General features: G+C 36.8%; 1 protein-coding gene across 1 annotated transcript in view; it reads right to left on the bottom strand.

Annotated features, from left to right (window-relative positions):
• Positions 1-19,811, bottom strand: part of MYO3B (myosin IIIB) — a 170,196-nt gene that overhangs the window by 46,834 nt on the left and 103,551 nt on the right. The window contains exons 27-30 of the mRNA XM_059852361.1: positions 15,134-15,245; positions 13,900-14,062; positions 13,118-13,198; positions 4,250-4,370 (exon numbers count right to left, since the gene is read on the bottom strand). Coding sequence (XP_059708344.1) covers positions 4,250-4,370; positions 13,118-13,198; positions 13,900-14,062; positions 15,134-15,245 — 477 coding nt within the window. The remainder of the gene's footprint in view (positions 1-4,249; positions 4,371-13,117; positions 13,199-13,899; positions 14,063-15,133; positions 15,246-19,811) is intronic.

The raw sequence follows: 19,811 nt of genomic DNA, 5'->3' as shown, positions 1-19,811 counted from the left end.
CATCAGCCTTTCATGACAGGAGAAATGATACCACATGACCCTTAGTTTTTCATCTTTCTTAGACATCTTCCTTTACCATGGTTTACAGAGATTTGTGCTCATTTTTGCTGCCAAAGGACTTGCTAATTTTCTTCAAGGGCAGTCTCTAATATATTACCTTAACCAAATCTTGACAGCGATGACAAAATGTTAAGATGCATACGTGAGTTGATTTATTCTCACATCAAGTAAACCTCCCAATGTAAACTTTGGAACACGATTGACTTTCATATTGCAGTTCATTACATTTCATGTAACCGCTTCTAATTTAAACCCTACCCTCTCGAGCCCTTGTACCACCACTCAGTACTGATACAAATTTAGTCATCAGATTCTGCTTCATCAGTCAGCCATTAGAGAGCAGAAATAGACCCATTTCTAGAACTTGACTTTCACATGCATACTTCCTGTAGAAAAATGATGATAATTATTCTTTGTCTATAGTTTTTTAAACATTTAAGTTGGTGTGCCTGTGTAGCTTTGTACAGACTATTATACAATCTTGATTCTGTGATGAGATTCACAATCTCATGTGAATGTCTTTACTAAAAATAATGTTTTTGAGAACCTAAGGTGACCAAAGCCTGGACATGACACAAAATAGGTAAAAAGAGAAAGATACAAGGGAAAAAAATCACAATGAACTCAGTTCAAAAGTGTGAACTGATGTTGATGTCCGGTATCTTCTACTCTTAACACACAGAGCTCCAAAGGAAACCAAGGAGCAAGGGATACTCACTGACACACAGTTATAGTCACAGACCCAACTGATGTGTAACAAAGTCACTACGTAGAAACAATGCCCTCATCTATACAAGACAGTATGATGGCACTGATTGTGTACATGTGACTAACTTATATTGTGATGTTTAGCAGTCATTGAGCTATAGTACCATGAGCTAGGGGAAAAAATTAACAATACAGTAAGTGTTTTCCAGGGGAAGTACCAAATCAGTACTACTTAACACAATTTTCATTTGGGAAGAAAATGGAAAGGATGATGATGGTGGAACATACAGGTTACAGATACTTTGATGGGGTTCTAAAGGGATTTAAAGATATTTAAGAATGACAGCTCTGTCTGAACAAGAAGATGAACAAGGTAGCATAGAATAAGGTCCTTAGTCACTGAACTGTATATTATCCTAAGCAAGAACATTTATGAAAAATATATTCACTAGAGATATGTCAATCTAACAAGTTTAAATCACATGATGTTTTAGAAAATTACTTCTCACTTCTTCATAAATTACTCCTAAAAAGCTCAAAAGATCCCTAATATTAACTTGAAATTTTAGCTATGCCATTGCAAAATACAGCATTTTTGATTTCTGCAATGATCAATTGCAAAACGGAGGCAGACATTAAGTAAGGTTGGTGTCTGTGCCCTCCTTGCGAAACAGGAGACCTCATCACACTCCTCCCTTTTTTGCTGCCTATTCAGCTTTATACAGAATGGTAAATCTCCTATTCAGCTGTTGTAAAAATAGCTCAGAAAGGCTTCCACTCTCCTTATTTGAACCATGTTTTACTCATGCCTTGATCATGTTTGTCTTTAAAATAACTGCCCCTTTCAAGGTTTGATTGTGATTCAGTTCCTTGATGCAGGCCTGCAGCTTCCTCTCAGTGGCTGATGATGTCAAGAAAAGGCTTGGCAAATGTTTCATACATGCATGGTTTTGGGGAATTAAAACTTAGTGTCAGCTTCCCAGGTGTACAATTATTCCCAGGATCCTGTTTCAGCAGGAGTCACAGACACTTCCACAGATTTGTGGAACTGAATGGCAAAAACATTTTTTCAATGAGACAAACCATTTCCCTGCTAACATTTACATTATCTATTTCTACTCCAATCAGAGATATTTGCCAACTCTCAATGCATCCTTAGTTACCTGTGACATCAGCTTTGCATTTATCTTGATAACCAAGTCAAGCATATAAATGCATTAAACATTTTAACATGTAATACTAAATGAACAAATGTGTGCATTAAATTAGAAAGCCACGTCATTTATTGGCTTCAGCTTGCTTATGTCCTGCATTCACTGACTGAAGAGCATGAGCTAGGTGTAGAGATTCAATTTCTTCTCCTGAATTAATTTAAGTACTCATTTCTTCTAAATACTTTGAAATTCATGACTTAGTAAAACTGAGTGCTTTACATATAACACTATAACTCAGCTTTTACACAGATCTTTAAAAGAGCAGCAGGTTGCCATACATTTAACTGCAAAGTTATACTCCTCTGCATACAACACAACTGTGTGCCATTTTGCTTTCTGATCCCAAGTACCTTTAAGCTCATTTCTCATTTTCCAGACCCAGTTAGGGGGGAAAAAAAAAAATAAAAGAAATTAGAAGAAATGAAAGAAAATGAAGACAAAATAGTATTTTATTTTCTTTACTTTATTCCACAATACGTGAAGCTACACTGAGGTTGCCTTCTCTAGGATCAGATTATCACCTACTGTGTTAAGCATCTGCACCTTTCTTTTTCCTACAAGTTTCCTGTATAACTGAACAGCCATGTGCCTAAAATAACAGCCCAGGAACAGCTACATGAAAATGTGATGCCTGATTAATGGCAACTAAGTTACTGGATTTAGTCCTAAAGTTCTAAACATTACCTGTGAAATGCTGACATTTTCGAGTCCTGCTGAAACCACTGGAACCGAGGCATTGCTGAGAAATGCATGGGATTAGGCAAATAACGTGCAGCTTTTGTTTGGGTTAAATTAAAAACTGCCAGCAGTAATGGCACTTTCCCATCTCCACGCAAAAGATGAACTTATTTATCTATCTGACTCTAAACTGCAACCGGGACTGGTGCAAGACCTGAACTGCCAATGTATTTTACATGGACATCTTCAGGTCAGATATCTAAATGCATTTAGACACTGATTTCAATGTCAGTTTGGTGGCTAAATGTCTTTAAAGGCTGTATATATGTGCTACACAGAGCCCAAATTCACCTCAACAGTAAACAAATAATTTAAGTCTATTTACATTGCAAATAATTATAATTCTGGATGCCAAAGAAAGCTGACAGTAGACATCTTATTAGCTCTTGTTTCCAACCATCAGTGGAGAACAAATGAGCACATGATCATCAATAGTCCTAGGGAGATCACAAGATACACACCCCTTAAAGACTTGAAGAAACAGAAGGCATTGCATGCACATGAAGGGAATCATAAATTAGGAATCTCATTCCCCAGTGAGCAGTCAAGCAAACCCAAAACAGAGCTATGATGGTAAAATGCAGTTCTTCACCCTGAAAATCATTACCAAAACTGTTTATTTATCTATTTAGTCCTTGTCCAATGGTCTGAATCTTTTTCTTGCTGAAATAGAATACTTGATTCAAGGAAAAGATGCTGGAGCATTAATAACCTGCAAAAATGCAGGTGCTTACACCTGAACAAAGTTTTATAATAATGCTCTAGGGCATGTAGCAGAGTTGGCATGGAAGTTAACAAAACTCAATGCTATGAACATACATGGAAAAAGAAATAACTGTTAACTTCTCCAGAATGGCTTCAGCAGGAGAGATCTGGTAACTCTCAGTCACTGAAACTAATGAAAGGGACTAGTCTTGCAAATCCAGCCACCCGTGCTAGAACAATGCTGGTGAGTCAAACGTAACAGATCCCTTTGCCTCTCATACCTAAGGACATGTCACAGGAAGATTTGTCTGGAGTGAATCCATTGCTTTAAGTGGTAAAACACCTCTTCTCTTCAAGAGAAGAGCACCACCATGGTTCACAGCATTCCTAGGCTTTCTGTCAGTGACAGAAAGTGTCCATCTGCTCTTGACAGCTCTTTTCCCAGTCTCATTGCTGGTCTGCATGGAACTTTTTAGGCACAGAAGGGGAACCTTCCTCTCTTGGACATTTAATAACATGTACTGCAGTGAATGATGAAATGCTGAGCACTTGCAATTCTGTCTGCAATCTGCAGTATTCTAGGTACTTACAAGCGCACAAAACCAGGAGAGCAATCCAGAACAAACAGCACATTTCCACTAATTGGGAGATCACTGAGATGACTAAGCTGGAGGGAGAACTTGCTAACCTATAGGTGGTCATAATCAGAATATGGCAGATTTATAAGAGCTGGCTGAATCATGATGACCAATCTGCTCCTTTCAGATCTTATTGTGTGGGAAATCACTTTTGTTAAAAAATAGATAGTAAAGGATTCAACTTACCAGACTTCTTCACAACCAAAATCAGAAGTAGAGCAGCTGCTGGTAAGCTGAGGATCTGCTACACACTCAGTGCTGGTTTTCAATCTTGTGTAGTTTTTACGAACAATATATCCCCTAAAAGCTAAAAAACATAGTTTTGAATCAGGAAGATTCTGCAGAAACTGAAACTGGCTTTGCAGCACAGACCGGAATGTCCCCAGCCTTTACTGAATTTGTGTACAGGAACACTTAGCATCCCACAGAAATGACTCCCATGTTTGCCATGTTACTAACACCCGGAAATTCTACACGGCCTTACACTCCCACTGTTGACCATTTGGCACAGTCCAGGCAAGGAAAACAGGCCTCAAAAAGAGAACGTGTCTAATTTAAACATGAATCCAACTCAGAATGTATTAAAATAAAATCACTCCCAAAACAACTTCTTTAATCAAAGCTTCCCTTTGAGTTAGTCATAATTTTACAGAAGCAGAAGCTTTACTTTCTTTTATTGTGGGACAATGGGGTGCAGAGCCAAGGACAGATATATTCAGTAAGTCTTCTCCTATTTTTTAAATTAACTGTAATAATGATAAAACATTTAAAATACCTCTCATAAAACGGGAAAATTTATAGACATTAGAATTCATGCCATTCTTAAAAAAAAAAAAAGAAAGAAAGAAGAAAAAAAATCACAGTGGAATGATACAGTAAATAAAATGACAATTAATAACATTTTGAGCATATCTACATCCTTTATTTCCATAGACTGTCTCTGGGTTTGGGAACCTGAATACCATAATTATTTCGATTGTTTTATCTTGCATTCTTTACACCTGTGAGCAGTAATAAAGCTCCAGCACAAACCAAAGATAGCAATGCATACTGCACTTATGACAAAGGACTAAAAAGGCTGAAATATACACTTAAACTCACAAAATTTAAGATTTGATTTTGTAGGGTTTATTTCAAGCATTATTTTAAGTAGAAATACCTAAGGGGAGAAAGGACTGAATAATGAAAAAATTACTACAGTATCAGCGCCTTTGTTTCAGTGTACAAGCAGTTGCTGAATAAGGCTGAGGGTTGTGAGAGAAAGGAGTTGTGTCCAGCTTAGTCCAGCAGGACTGCAGTTTTAACAGTATATAAAAGAATAGTAGAACTAAGCTGAGATTTTTTTTTAAAAAAAGCTATGTAGTGGAACTAAGCTATGATTTTTTAGAGAAATGTTTCCTGTCCAGGAAAAGCTTTTATGCACACTAAATGGATACAAACCAGAGTAATTATGAAGATTAAATACCAAAGGAGAAGAGCACTCCACCCATTGGGGTCCAGGGTTACATATTACAGGCACAGATAGGCACAGAAATAAGGTCTAAGGCAACCTCATGTAGGATCAGGATCAACACTGTAGATTACTGAAGGAAATCAGGAGGTAGGACAAATACTGAATAAAGAGGAACGGAGAAATTGATCAGAAGATAAACAAGATTTCTCTGTATTGCACACAGATACATTAAAAGGCAATTTTTGTTGCTTCTTATCCCAGAAACCTCAGTGCTTTTCATTTTTTTTCATAAAAATGAAAGCACTGAGGTTTCTGGGATAAGAAGCAACAAAAATTGCCTTTTAATGAGAGGCTATGAAAATAAACAAGCATTCACTTTACAGAAGTCATGACAGAAGTTTGACCTGCTGAGGTGTTGAACCAAATACAGAGCTCAGGTATCCTGAGGCTTGAGGAACTTTCCACCCTCGATACTCTGACTAGGAAAGTCTCCTATCTCACTTGTCCCACGTGATCAGGCTTCCAACCCTTAGCTATCCCCTACTGACCAGACAAGGATCCTACTCTGCTATCAGCAGCAGAGACAGCTGGCCAGCACTCACCTCTCTGCAGCTGGACCATGCTGTGTCAATCAGTCAATGAACTACTATAAAGAAGCACTGAAATAAATGAACTGATAAGACAAACATCAGTTTTATCCTTTGTAGTTTCTCAGTTTTTAGTACTTCTTTGCATGTGTGTCTATAAAATCAACCCTGATACTTGCTGTGATTTTATATTTAAATATTGTTTTTCTTTTTATCAGAGATTCTTACTAATGTCAGTATTACCATTTTGGTCTTTGTCCCCTCCACTGTGTAAAAATCTGCTACATCTGACTTAATGAACATAGTTTTTGCCCTATCTTCTGTTTCCATAGGTATTTTTAAAATCAACTCCTCTTCCCAAAAGACTGTTTCTAACTTTCTTCCAAATCACCTTGAATCGGAAAGGTAAATAGCTGTATTTTTCCTACTTTTGACTCGTGGAACAACTGAAGTACAGGGTAAACAAACTTCTTTAAGACTCTCAAAAGCTTCATCAAGCAGTAGTAGGACTGCATCTTTTCAACATTTATTAACAGGCCCTATAATGCTTCAAAAGAAATACATATGCAGAGAATTCTGCTGGGGGAGTCTAAGAGGCTGGGAAGCTGCTCCATCACAGCAATTTGCATTACTGACTGGTGCTGGTTTTGACACTAAGCACTTGGCTCAAAGAGTGTGAAATTAGCAGACTCATGTTGCTACTGCTCCATGAACAATCACTGCATCATTGAAGAAGAATGATTACCAGCTGTCACCTCATTTTCACCTCATTCAGTCTATATTCCAAACTTTCCAGCAACAGTAGCTTTAACCCTGATCTTTAGGTAGCCAAAGATGACAGGATCTGACAAGCATAAGAACTGAACTTAATTTTAACACTTCTATTAGTAACTTGGTGTTAAACGCTTTATATGCCACAAATTAGGACATGAATTTTTTACTTCTTGTACTGATCATTTCGCACACAAAAAGAGTTTTCTGTCAGTTTCAGCACCTAGCAAACCAAGAATCTATTTACCTCAGGGAGTCTGAAATGTGGCATCTTGCAGTTACAAACTTTTAAGGTCTAAATACCAAGGCAATATACACTACGCACAATATTGCAGAATTCCAGATAGGAAGAGTCCAGGCATTTGCCTTCTGAGTCCCACAGGAAATACAGAATTACAGAACAAATTGTGAAGCACAGTGTAAAAAGATCAAAGCTAAACAATCACAGGTCTATGGGAGAACTATAAAGAAAGGAGATGAAGTAGTTTTAAAACAGTAGAAGGATTAATTCTCAGTCATTAAAAATTAATGTGAAACAGACTTTCTACACATACACGTTTTTATTCTGTAACATCACCTAAAACAGCATATAACAGCCACTCAGAAGTGAAAGCTCATGCTTGCTAAAGAGAAGGTAGTTGATTTCCTAGGAACAGCACATCACTTTCTTAATTTGTCTAGTTAAAAGAGCATTCAACAATTTAACTAACAGCATCTGAGAGAAATTAGTGCCCACAAATCAGATTATTCATTCCATGCCAAATTAATTCTAATGAGCAGGAGAAGGCATAGAGTCACATCTTTTGTTGGGTGCCATGAATACTTCCCCTCTTTCACCTCTCTAGACGGATACTGGGTGATGCACGTTTAATAGCAGAAAAAAACTCCTAAGTTCTCCAGCAGAAGTATTATGAGAAGGAAGTAATGAATTCTCATGTACAAGCAGTAACTATCAGTAACAAACAGTGACTATCAGCAAGACCCATTAAGGCTGTCATCAGGTCTGGTGTCACTGATGCACATCAACACTTGGACTTGGAATTCATAGAATCACAGAATGTGCTGAGTTGGAAGGGACCAACAAGGATCATCAAGTTCAACTCCTGGCTCAGCACAGGACCATCCTCAAGAGTCATACCATGTGCCTGAAAGCATTGCCCAAATGCTTCTTGAACTGTGTCAGGCTTGGTGCTGTAACCACTGTGTATCACAGTCTCTGATCTTGAGACTTGGTCAAATAAAAAAGTAAAGATGACTCTGAAATTCTGGCAATATCAACCAGGAAAAGGAAGAGATTTTATTGTACATTGTCCCTTCCTGATTTTAGCATGAAATCCAGTAAGAAGAGTCTCCATTTTTTATCCTCAAAATCAGAAGAAAAATCAGACATTTGGAGATTGACAGAGCTTAGCTGAGAGACAGGGATAGAATATAAACCCCATAGTTTAAAACGATAAGGCCTTCTCACTTTTCTAAAATGCTCCCTGCATATGAGCATTAGGCCTTTAATGGTCCCTAGAGACATACTAAACATGAAGAACTACTGGATGCTGTAAACTAGTACAGGACACAACAAGATGGGAGAGTAAAGTTAACCATAGCTGTGCAGCCTGTACAAACTAGTCTGGTTTACCCTAACTGGGAAATTAAGATAATATGATAAATCAGTTCAGCTGTCAGAAGGAGAAACATGTCTTCACTGTTTTTTACACTGACAATGTAGTTAAAAGAAGGAAAACTACTGATTAAAAAAAAAAAAGGAAAATGGATCTGCTATTTAGGAGTCATTTTCAAGGAAATTAAAAAAAAACCCCAGTTTTAGATATATTTATCAAGTGCTTAGAAGTTTTTGGAACATTTTACTCGTGTAATTCTTAGACCTATACAATGGTATTAGCTGAGTGCATGTACACACACACATACACAGTAATACAAATAGATTAATAAATATGCAAAAATTACTTCCTTGTCTTCTACTGAAACTAACATTATATTTTTGCTGCTGAAAGTCCCAAAGGCAATATTTTTATTAAAATCTTACATTTATTATAAATGTAAACCAGTAAATCACAGCTGTTTACTGTCCTGCTTTTTTATTAAAAGGGAATAAATGTTGGCAGAAGTACATGTTAGAGATATGTAAGCAACACTGCATCAGCAGAAGTTATAGAAAGAAAGCAATTTACAAGGGGATGCTTCCTTCTGAACATCCATCACTTCTTATTTAAGGAAAAGAGCCCAAATCTAGGGTTCTTAATAAAGAATTTTCTAATACAGTATGACATATGGTGAGTGTGCGAGCACGTGTTGGAGGAGGAGATGGTGGCTCAGTGGATTAGTCATTTGCCTTTCACCTCTGGAAGCATAGTTAAACTCAGTCTTGACCAGAGCTGCACAGTATATTCCAGATGGCTAAAGTGGACCTAATTAAAATGAATTCAGTGATGTCACCTCAGATCTAAATGAATTGCATGCATCACTCATTTGGCATTTTGGCAATGTCAGTTCACAAATAAAATAACCAGATTAAAATCCTCCCTTAAGTCTTTTGCAACAAGTCACACTGTATGGAAATACATGCTATCATAAATAGAAAACATACTTTCATAATTGTATTATCTGTTGCTTAAAATTCTAATTAATTCTAAATTCCAATTATTCTAAATAAACATTTAATGAGACTTGCGTGTGAGGTAAATCAATGAAGCAACATTTCAGTCAGATGATTCAGTAGATATACACTGATTTAAACCAGCTATGAATCTGGAAAATAATTTTTAAAAAAATCTTTGACAATATATTTTTCCCTCTCATGTAGAATTGAACTGAATTTCCCTCTCATGTGAATTGAAACACTGTAAATTCCAATTACAAAGAAATACTCAGAAGTGCAAAGTATTGTCAACTCAAACCCTTAATACAAAATCATTCTTTACAATTTGTTTCTGAGTTAAAAAGTAGCATTTTCTAACCTTCACAGTTTGAGAAAGTGTGACTGGAAGTACGAGGAAAGACCTTGTTTATTCTGTATACCATTTTAGCCATGAGTCTAATAATATCTGTATACTCTAAGAACCTGAGATGTAGATATGCTGAAGTAGGGTAGCTTTTCTTCCCCATTTAATTTAATTTTGTTTCCTAGTGAGGGTTCCCCCCCCATCTGAAATAATGACTTTTTTTCTTGCAATATAATACACTCAGGAATTTTATCCTCATGTATATTGTGAGGGTTGTTTTTTTCCTAAGTTTGTTTTTTCTTCCAACATTTCTTCAATGGAGAGTGAACTGCTGGGCCCACAGAGATCTCCAGACCACCAGCTCATGTATTTGAAAGGCATCTGTTTATTTTTAAAATGCAAATGCAGCCTACCTCAAAGACTGACTCGCAAGAAATGAACAATCTGAACAAGTCAAGAGGTTTCCAATCAGGAGCTGTGTTCCTCCTTTTTATCAGGCTATGATCACTTGCTGTCAAAACCACTTAAACAATATCCTGGAACCTGAATGAAGTCCCCCCACAATTAAAATGAGCAGGATAATCCTGCAAGAATTATTCAGGCAAATCATTTTTCACACAGTTTAAAGTAATGATAAGGTCATTTACAAAAGAAATCAGCGCCTTTGAAATGCTGACTTGTAGACAGAGGACTGCCTGGAGGAGGGCCATAGATAACAGTGAAGACTGGCCTCCTAACACTACCCTTGCAGTCTTTGGAACTGATTCTGATGAGGAGAAGGCCCAATAAGGTTAATACCCCTACTTTGATCTCTGTCAAAGCGTACCAGCAAGAATTAATTTACATTTCAGATGAAAAAGGTTGACAGCATGAAAAGGCATCTTGTTTCTGGTATGTGAATGTGCTGTAATAGATCGGGAATTCTGAAAGGAAGTTCTGAGGAAGCTAAAGGGATAAGCTGAGCGGCTGCTTTTATTGGGAAAGAGATGAAAGGAAAACAAATTTCAATATGCGCTGTTCTGTAGAAACATGTAAGCCAAATGCTTCCTAAATTCCAAGGCCTGCTTGAGCGGGGCAGGGGGGAGGGAAAGGAGAGGGAAGTACATATAGTTTAATTATATGGTTTTGCTAATGTGGATGACAAATGCAAACATTTTATCCCATTGCCTGAAATGGCTCTTTTAAAAAAAATACAAAGATGACCGTAGTGCATTTTACTAGAAAGCTGCCTTGAACTACCCCCATACTGTAAGATGTGCAGAGAAGGGAGAGATTTAGAGTACCTTTTGTCTCCATGTCACTAGGCACTTGGACTGTGTAATGTTATGTAAACAACACCAAAACTTTCAGTGTATTGTAAAACCTGGAAAACGGCCATGATTAGTTAGCATAAGCTTTGATTTGAAACACAGAATAATTAGCATATCGAGAAGAGAAAATCTGCACAAGAAATATTTTCAGATAAGAAGCCCTAAATATAGTTTTCCAAAGGCAGACAGAAAAGTGTTGAGGATTACTATCATTATTGTTATTATTGTTATTGCTATTATTATTCTCATTCTACTAGAGTACCAAAGACAGGAGGAGCAGCCAGCCTAATTAATACAAAGGTTCACTGTGTCGCTCTTAACCCTGTAGTCCCTAATGTTTATTCACCCAGGCTGATCACTGAAACAGTCAAGTGCCAGGTTACAAAGGAAAACACTGTGTGTGTTGGAGGGAAAAGTACTGACAACATTCCTCCAGCATTAGGTCCAGAGGGCTCAACTGAGTCCCAGTTCACTCCCGCTGCCTCTGCCTTGCCATGTTTAACACAGTATTTAAAAGATGGCAGGAAGCAACAGAGCTCTGAATGTCTCCCATGTGTGCTAACAGCAGAATTCATCAGTATCTTTCTCTAAAGAGCTAAAAATCTGTCTGGATAAAACTCTAAGGCAGAATGTCCCCTGCCGTCTCCAAGTGATAATGCTACACACCAGCTTTCTATTGCACCTGCGGTAACTCTCATCTTAAGGAGCCGGTAATAGTGAGACAGTCATGGGTTAACAGTTTCACTTTCGTCAACAACAGGCTGTTGTAATCAAAGTCCAGGTATGTATACACTTGTAAAGGTAGCAAATACTCCAGGAAATAGTGGCAGGGGGGTACTTTGAGATCTTCTCTCTGCACTATCATGAAAACAACTGAAAATGACAACACAAAGGAGAGGAAGACTCAGAGAGTACTTGTGCAATCCTTTGGTGCTTGTTGCTAATGCAAGAAAAAATTTCTTCCATTCAATAGAACATACTGCATTTAACCCTAGAGCTTCATGATTTTATGTAACAGTACATATGCAAAGCTCCAAATTATTATTTGATCCTAATGATATTCTGTTCCTTTTGGTAACTAGAATGACATTTTGTTTTCTCCTAAAAGTCACAGCAATGCTTAATTTCAGAGTAGCAAACTAGACAACACAAAAATGAATGAATTTACTGGGAATGGTTTGAGAACAAGTAAAAAAAAATTACAACAAATATTTTTCATATAAATTTCAGCCTGTAAGATACAGAACAAGAAGTGACAAAGCTTAAGGAATTGTAGCACAGGAAACTGGTAGAACCGATATCTTGGTTTGTGTGTAAACAGAGCTACAATGGTTTTTTGTCAGTCACAATCTTCGAACCTGGAGCTGGACAGAGAAGGTGTACTGCGCTGCATCATGTGGAGGCTGCTTCATATTGGCAGCATCTGAAGACACCATTGAGTTCACAGCATTCACAATGCTGGTTCTTAGATTTCTGTGCCATATGGTATCCTGCTCTCTACTAGAGACCTACACAGCCCTATGGGCCTGTTCCTCCAATAATCTCTTTAAAGTTTATTCAAATTCATATTGATATGGCTGCATAGGAGTCTGGCAGATTGTCAAAAGATTGGTCAAAGCTGGCAAACCCAGCAAGCAGTCATAACAAAAACCGGGCAACCTGCCAAGACCAGCGCTCCAAACAAAGACAGAGAAATGCATGTCTAGTGTCTTCCATCCACACTTTTAGCCAAGAATTAACTTAACAGCTTTTAATTACTATATTTTGCTTTCAGAGAAGTATTTATAAAAGGTCTAAAGTGCGTGATACCTGTCACTGACATCATTTGACACTGAAGCAAAAATAATCAGAAATAATGTTTTTTGATAGCTTTTGTTTGGACTTAACTTTTTTTTTTCTTTTGCTATAAACACTGACACACGAAAAATCACCCACTAAAAAATAGGTGTTGGCAATTGAAATACTGTTTTAATTACCTGCCTGAATATGTATAGCAGCATCAGTTCTTCTGTTCCTTATTTCTTTGTACTTCCTGCGAGCTTCATATCCTCTCCAGGCTAAAAATACAAAACCATGTGCTGGAAATTACATTTATTTAAGGAATTGCTACAGAGTCTACAGGGTCAGAGATGTGCTGAAACTTTCATTTCTCCTGCCATAACTACTTCAGCCCCCACCCCCAATAGCTTTTCCCCACCCACCCACATGTTGAACTCCGGGTTCATGACTGCAGTATTCACATCCTCACAACTTCAAACACTGCTTCACTCATTCAAATTTTAATTGCCACCATGTGCTCACTGATATCCTAACTCAAAAAAAAAAAAAAAAAGGGTGTGTCATCATTCTTGCTCACACAGTTCCCCAAATCACTACAAGGAAACCTGAATTACTGATAATCAGCTTCTCAGGCCCATCTTTTGATGTATGTCTGCAATTCTGGTACACGGGCAGGGACATGTGCTACTGCATTTCAATTATACACTGCATGTTATTATAGACACACCTAACAATACTTTTATTTTGTGCACAGGCATCACATTCAAAATATTTAAATATTTAAATGAAGACACTCCTAAACGTTAAGATGACACTTTAAAAGTAAATCAGTAATATCTGCATCAATGAGCTCGAGAGAAATCACATCCAGTCATTTGGATTTCATAATAAACTGTAATTAATAAATTAACAATGTACATGCAATTTAACTGACTGAAATACAAAGACAGTTTGTAAAACAGAGGTTATGAACATTTACCTGACTGTATTGTAATAGCACTATTTTCTCTTTTATCTTTTACTTTCTTGTACCTCCTTGCTCCGAGCCATCCCTTGATATAGGCTTGCATGACCACCACCCTCCCTATAACTTCTCGCAGGAACAAATTTAACTGCTCTATATGGTAATACTTAAGGAAAACCTGTAATGGAACAACAGCAAAACAAAAAAAATCAGTATTATAACCTCTTGTATTTTGCCTTCTCATTAGTCCTCCAGCAGCCCATTCAAGGGTGTAATTGCTGAGAAAACTAGAAAAATACTGATTGTACATATCATAGCAATCTTGTAAATCAATTATTTGCTCTTGTGTATTTGTGGAACTTCTCTATTCCACTGATTATAATCACCCCACTGCTAACCATGAGATTAACTTAATTGCTTAGAGCATGATGTTAATAACACCAAGGTTGGGGTTCAATCCCTGTATGGGCCATTCACTTAGGAGCTGGACTTGGCGATCCTTGTGGGTCCCTTCCAACTCAGAATATTCTGCGACCCTGTGAAAATAAATCCCACATTTAACCCCTTTACAAGGTAAATTGGACAGTGAGATCTTTTCAGGTATGAACAATTTTGAAAGATGACCTTTCTTGTCAGTGGAAACACAAATCCTGGGTTAAATTTGGTTTTAGACATAATATTGTCTAAAAGTGTTCTCTCTAAGGAGGCAAATCATACGGGCCCTTACATACATTTTATCTGGATCTTGGGCAAGAAAATTCTCAGTTTTTCCCTTATGTAATGTAAAACAATTCAAAGTACTGTGTAACATCCTTTTTAAAGAAGTCAATCACTCCATTTTAAACCATCAACAAAGGCTTTTGAGAGAGAGAGAAGGAACTTATCTGAAACTCCATGAATGGATAATGGTACCAGCCAGGCTCATATGATGGGTCAAATTGTGACATTTCAGCCATGTCATTATTAAGAAAATGGGAAACTTCAGGAAGTCACTACAACAGCAGGCACTGACAGAGGTACTGTCCTTATCAAGGCAGCCATGTGCTGAATGCACTTTGGGGAGGTACCCAATGCACTCCTCCTCTTGCAGCACTAACTCAGCTAGCTTGGAAAGGCACTTCCATAACCTGGGAAGCTAATTGGAGCAAATTATTTGCTCTTTTGTTCATTCATGCAGTACTTTTTGAACAACTATTAGAAATGATTTATAAAGGTTTACTATCCTTGAGAAAATGTTAGCACCCTATACCTTGGTTTTCCCAAGAATCCAGTTGTCTAGTTTAGATTTCTCCAAAATGGCAAGACAGTTTTCTCTGCTACCAAGGGGAGTCTCATGTGCCTTGAACGCAAGGTAGTAATACCTGCAAAATGGCAAAGAAAGAACTGAATTACCATCAATATGAACTTCCACTGTTTTTCTCTATCTCCGAGCTTTACCTCTAGAATTAATAGGCCAAATTCCTCCTCATACTCATACATACTTCATGACAGCTGTGTCTTCATAAATCATGACATAGCTGTCATGAATAGATATTTGAACATATAAATGATTACAATAAACAATTGGAATGATTATGATCAATTTTAGGATTCTGGAGCAGACCCATACTAAACAATATTGTCTTTTTTTTTTTTTTTTTTGTCCATGTTCCCTTGAAAAGAACAGCTCCTAACAATTATGTTAAATAACCTATAGCTAATGAAAAAGGGATACAAACATGTTTGAGCTGAATTAAGAACCAGTCCCTTCCTACCTATAAAGCCATTATGCATTTCTGAAGACTGGTTTTATGGTATTTAAGTAAATCTAGTTGCAAACAATTATGTTAAGTAACAGCTAGAACAGCTAGAAAAGTTAGTTTACAAATTTAAGGTTATTTTAGCACAAGTACATTTGGATGCTAGCAACTGCCACCTCAGCTCTCACTTATTAACTGCCATGTGTTGTCTTGGTATTAAGTTATACTTCTAAAGGTTCTACTCTATTTACATTGGGATTGAGAGGAGGTGGCAGGCTGAGAAAACCATTCTACTAATTATTAGCATGGGGAAGAGTGATCAGATGTTCTTTAAAACATGAAGAGAAGAATGTCATCAGTGAATCTCAAAGATAGATTCCTCTGTAGCCACACAGAATCAAGAAAATATCCCACCTTATACTGAAGAAAATATGGAGAAGCAATTAGAAAATTTAGAATTCTGCAATACTTAATTTTTTTAAAGTCAGAAGAGTATGATTTTCAATTATTAGTTCCAGTTAAGCTCTATATATTAGCTCCAGTTGTCACAAGAAAGAAAAAACACACTAAAACAGTCAGTTAAGATCAAACAGGAACAAAATGACATCTGATGTGAGAAGTACTGGAATAAGTTCTGGACCAGAGACATAGATATTCACCAACTGGAGGCATTGCTAACTCTGAATAATAATAAGAGATTATGTATTACTGAGTTATTTTTAATGTAGCGACTTTCTCAACAATGTGGTGTTGCAAATTCTTTAGCCAAGTCTTTCAAAATATCAACTCATGCCTTTTAGTAGGTTTGGAGAAACATGGTGTATTCAAAAGAAAAATGTACATTTCCTCCACCTTATTACTGAAGTTAATAATGCCAGTTTTCACAAAGCAAATGGTACTGAGTTGCACTAATAAAATTCAGATTTAAAATATATGTATCACAAATATTTTTGACGTCATACAATTTCAACAGATAGCTGACAAATACATGGGGGAAGTTACACTCATAGTAAATTGCTGTTTGCTTCAAAAGCCAGTTCAGATGGCCATGTGAGTTACACATATGGGAGGGAGGGAGGGAAGGAAGGCAGGCAGGAAGGCAGGGAGTGACACTGGTTGTTCATGTATCTCTTAAGGTATGTTATTGATGGGAATTTCAAAACCACAGAACAGTTTTTAGATAGCACTGATGCAATAAAATATTCAAGGGAAATCTCGTAATTCTTTAATCTTATCATTGGCATTCCACTTACTGAAAAGTTGACTTATTTGTGACAAATATCTCAGTAAAAAGTATTTTTGAACTGTGTGATTTACCTGCCTGACTACACCATTTTGTTCATGACAAACTTCATTATCTGTCATAGATAGTACCCACTCCAATAGCTCTCTTTCAGGATCTAGACTGCAATTGCTTTGGTGCTTCAAAAAAACCCATAAATAAAACAGTGGTTATTTTTCTTATCAAATCCTATTTTAACAAATGTTTTTATAAATTTAAACGTGTCTACTGTCTAAGAAAGCAAGCTATTCAGAATGACAAGAGCTTTACAAACCATGGGAGTAACTACATGGGAAAAACTACTGTTTCCGTATGTAAACATATTGTCTCTCAATATTTATTAAAAACTTCCTTTAAATGGTGATTTTCCAAACATTTTGATTGATCTAACTACTGCACAGAAGACACCTGTACCTGTTTAAATAAACTTACTGTTGCTTTCCAGTTATGTCATAGAATCACAGAATATTCTGTGTTGGAAGGCACCCACGAGGATCATGAAGTCCAACTCTTGGCCTTGCACAGGACACCCCCAAGAGTCATACCATGTGCCCAAATGCTTTTTGAATTCTGTCTGGTTTGGTGCTGTGATCATTTCCATGGGGAGCCTATTCCAGCACCCAGCCACCCTCTGGGTGAAGAACCTTTTCCTGATATCCAACCTAAGCCTCCCCTGGCACAACTTCAGGCCATTCCCCCATGAAAAGTAAGGCAGAAATGACTGTACTCTTCAGAAATAAGGACTACTAATATGAGACTATTTATTTTTAATTACTTCTCCTCCAGAACTCCTTTGATAGTGTGCATTCTGCACCATATTAGGTCTCTAGATTTGTGTTCCGAAGCACAAACCCATGTGTTTTGTGGGTATTTTTAAGCAAACACTTTGCTTTAGTGCCTGTTTTCATGACTGAATCACATAATTACAGACACCCAAGTAGTTTGACATTATGTGCTCAGGATAATTGTATGGCAGCACAGTGTGTGCCACACAGGGTCATCCAATTATTTTATCTAATTAAAAACCTTTGTATAAGAATGGACCCTATGGAAAATTTTGGAGGACGGTAAAATGTTTCACCCTTATGTATCTGGCAAAAGCATGCAAATACTGTACATGGTGAAATGGCAGAGAATATGCCTGAAAAAAAGCTTTGGGATATATACAACTGTTCATTTTGATTTACTGGTCTAATTTAATCTCTGTCATACTTATGTAAATCTACTGTGCAGAGATCACAGAGTGACCTCTACTTGCAACTATCACCAAGAAACCAGAAACTTATTTTCAGAAAAGTAGGGCTAGAAATCACACTTGCTTTCAGATGAGATGAAAATTTCACAACTCTACCTTTTTATTTCCAAATAGTCACTTGTTATTTCAGCATTAAATATGTAGCCAGTAATATTTCAATGTCCTACATTAAACCAATACTTTTTATTGTTATTTAAAAAATATATGTTTATGATGCTTCATGTGCTATTTCATAAACATGCACATACCTGTGCAAAACCATATCCTTTTCCTGGGTTATACATCCTGCTTGAAAATTTCCTACACCTGGCACACACTCATCTACATGTTTCCTAAAAGTACTTGACTAATCACATTCTCACTAGCTGTAAGACTAAGTAAGATGAAAGTAATTTCCCCTCAGAAGAACCGATTTCTCAAACCTGATGTAACTCTGGAATTCTGCATTTCTTAACTAGTGGTTTTTACTCTGCAATACATACTATTCTTTGTGGATGAGAATATTATTTCAGAAAAAACTTTTATTAAAATGGGATTAACTGTTCTTGCTAGTCACTAGAAATAAACCAACATTTTTAAAAAGTTGAATTTAACCTTAGAATGCAAAGCTAGAATGTGCAGAAGTAAGGTTAAAGGTTAAATGCTAAAGACATCCAAGTATGCAAAGATATGGAAAACTTCAGGAAGATGCTATGCATTATCTGTTAAGGGACCAGGCATTTTAGTGTTGGTGGTTTCAGACTAAATAAACTGACTGGAAACAAATGGTTAAATTCCTCCCCCCCCCCCCCCCCCCCCCGCAAGGCTAAACTGTGGAACTGTTCCATAAAATGCATTTAAACAGCACCATTAACTACTATACCAGTGTCTCTTACTGAAGTTCCCTTCACATGTCAGACTTAAAGGCTGCATCAATTCTATATAATTAACTCAAAACAGTAATGATTAAGCCTTTTTCTCTTTAAAACAAATCTTTGTACTAAAGCGTAATGGCCTGAGGTGGATAATGGATAATGATATGTGAAAAGCATGAGGTACAAAATCCTTTTCTAGCCAGACCACAAACAACAGTAGGAAGATTCTCAGAATCACAAAATTATTTGTCCCTTCTCAGCCCTAGAACCAGAAACTTAAAAAAAAAAAACCTTTTTTTTGAACTACAAGAGCTGTAAAATTACTTCCAAAAATTTCTATCTTGTATTGATTGTACCTCACCCCTTTCAGAAACTTTAAAATCTGAATTCACAAAAAGAATTACATTTGACTCCATATTAAGAGTATAAATAAAAAACAAATAGAAAGGATGCAACATCTAAGATACTCTTGAAGTTCAGTAACAGATACCTAGCACTTACGCTGTAAATCATCTGACAAATACAGAATCAGAAATACTGTCAGAAAAGCCTAATTTGGTGCAATGTGCATATACTATTCATAAGCAGCTAGCAGACTTTCCACTCCTAATGTTATCCTATCATCTCCATCCTGCAAGCACTTATCAGTGTTTTGTGAATGGGAAATGTCTAGAAAGTGTATATGGAAGCTACAGTAGCTCACCATATTTAAAGTGTGTGGGAACATTCTATAGGTCTGGTGAAATCTTAAAGCCACTGAAACAAATAAACATTTCCATAGATAATAGTAAAATCAA

This window comes from Haemorhous mexicanus, chromosome 8 (assembly GCF_027477595.1).
Source record: "Haemorhous mexicanus isolate bHaeMex1 chromosome 8, bHaeMex1.pri, whole genome shotgun sequence".
NCBI lineage: Eukaryota > Metazoa > Chordata > Aves > Passeriformes > Fringillidae > Haemorhous > Haemorhous mexicanus.
This window is presented reverse-complemented; position numbering and strand designations above follow the sequence as displayed.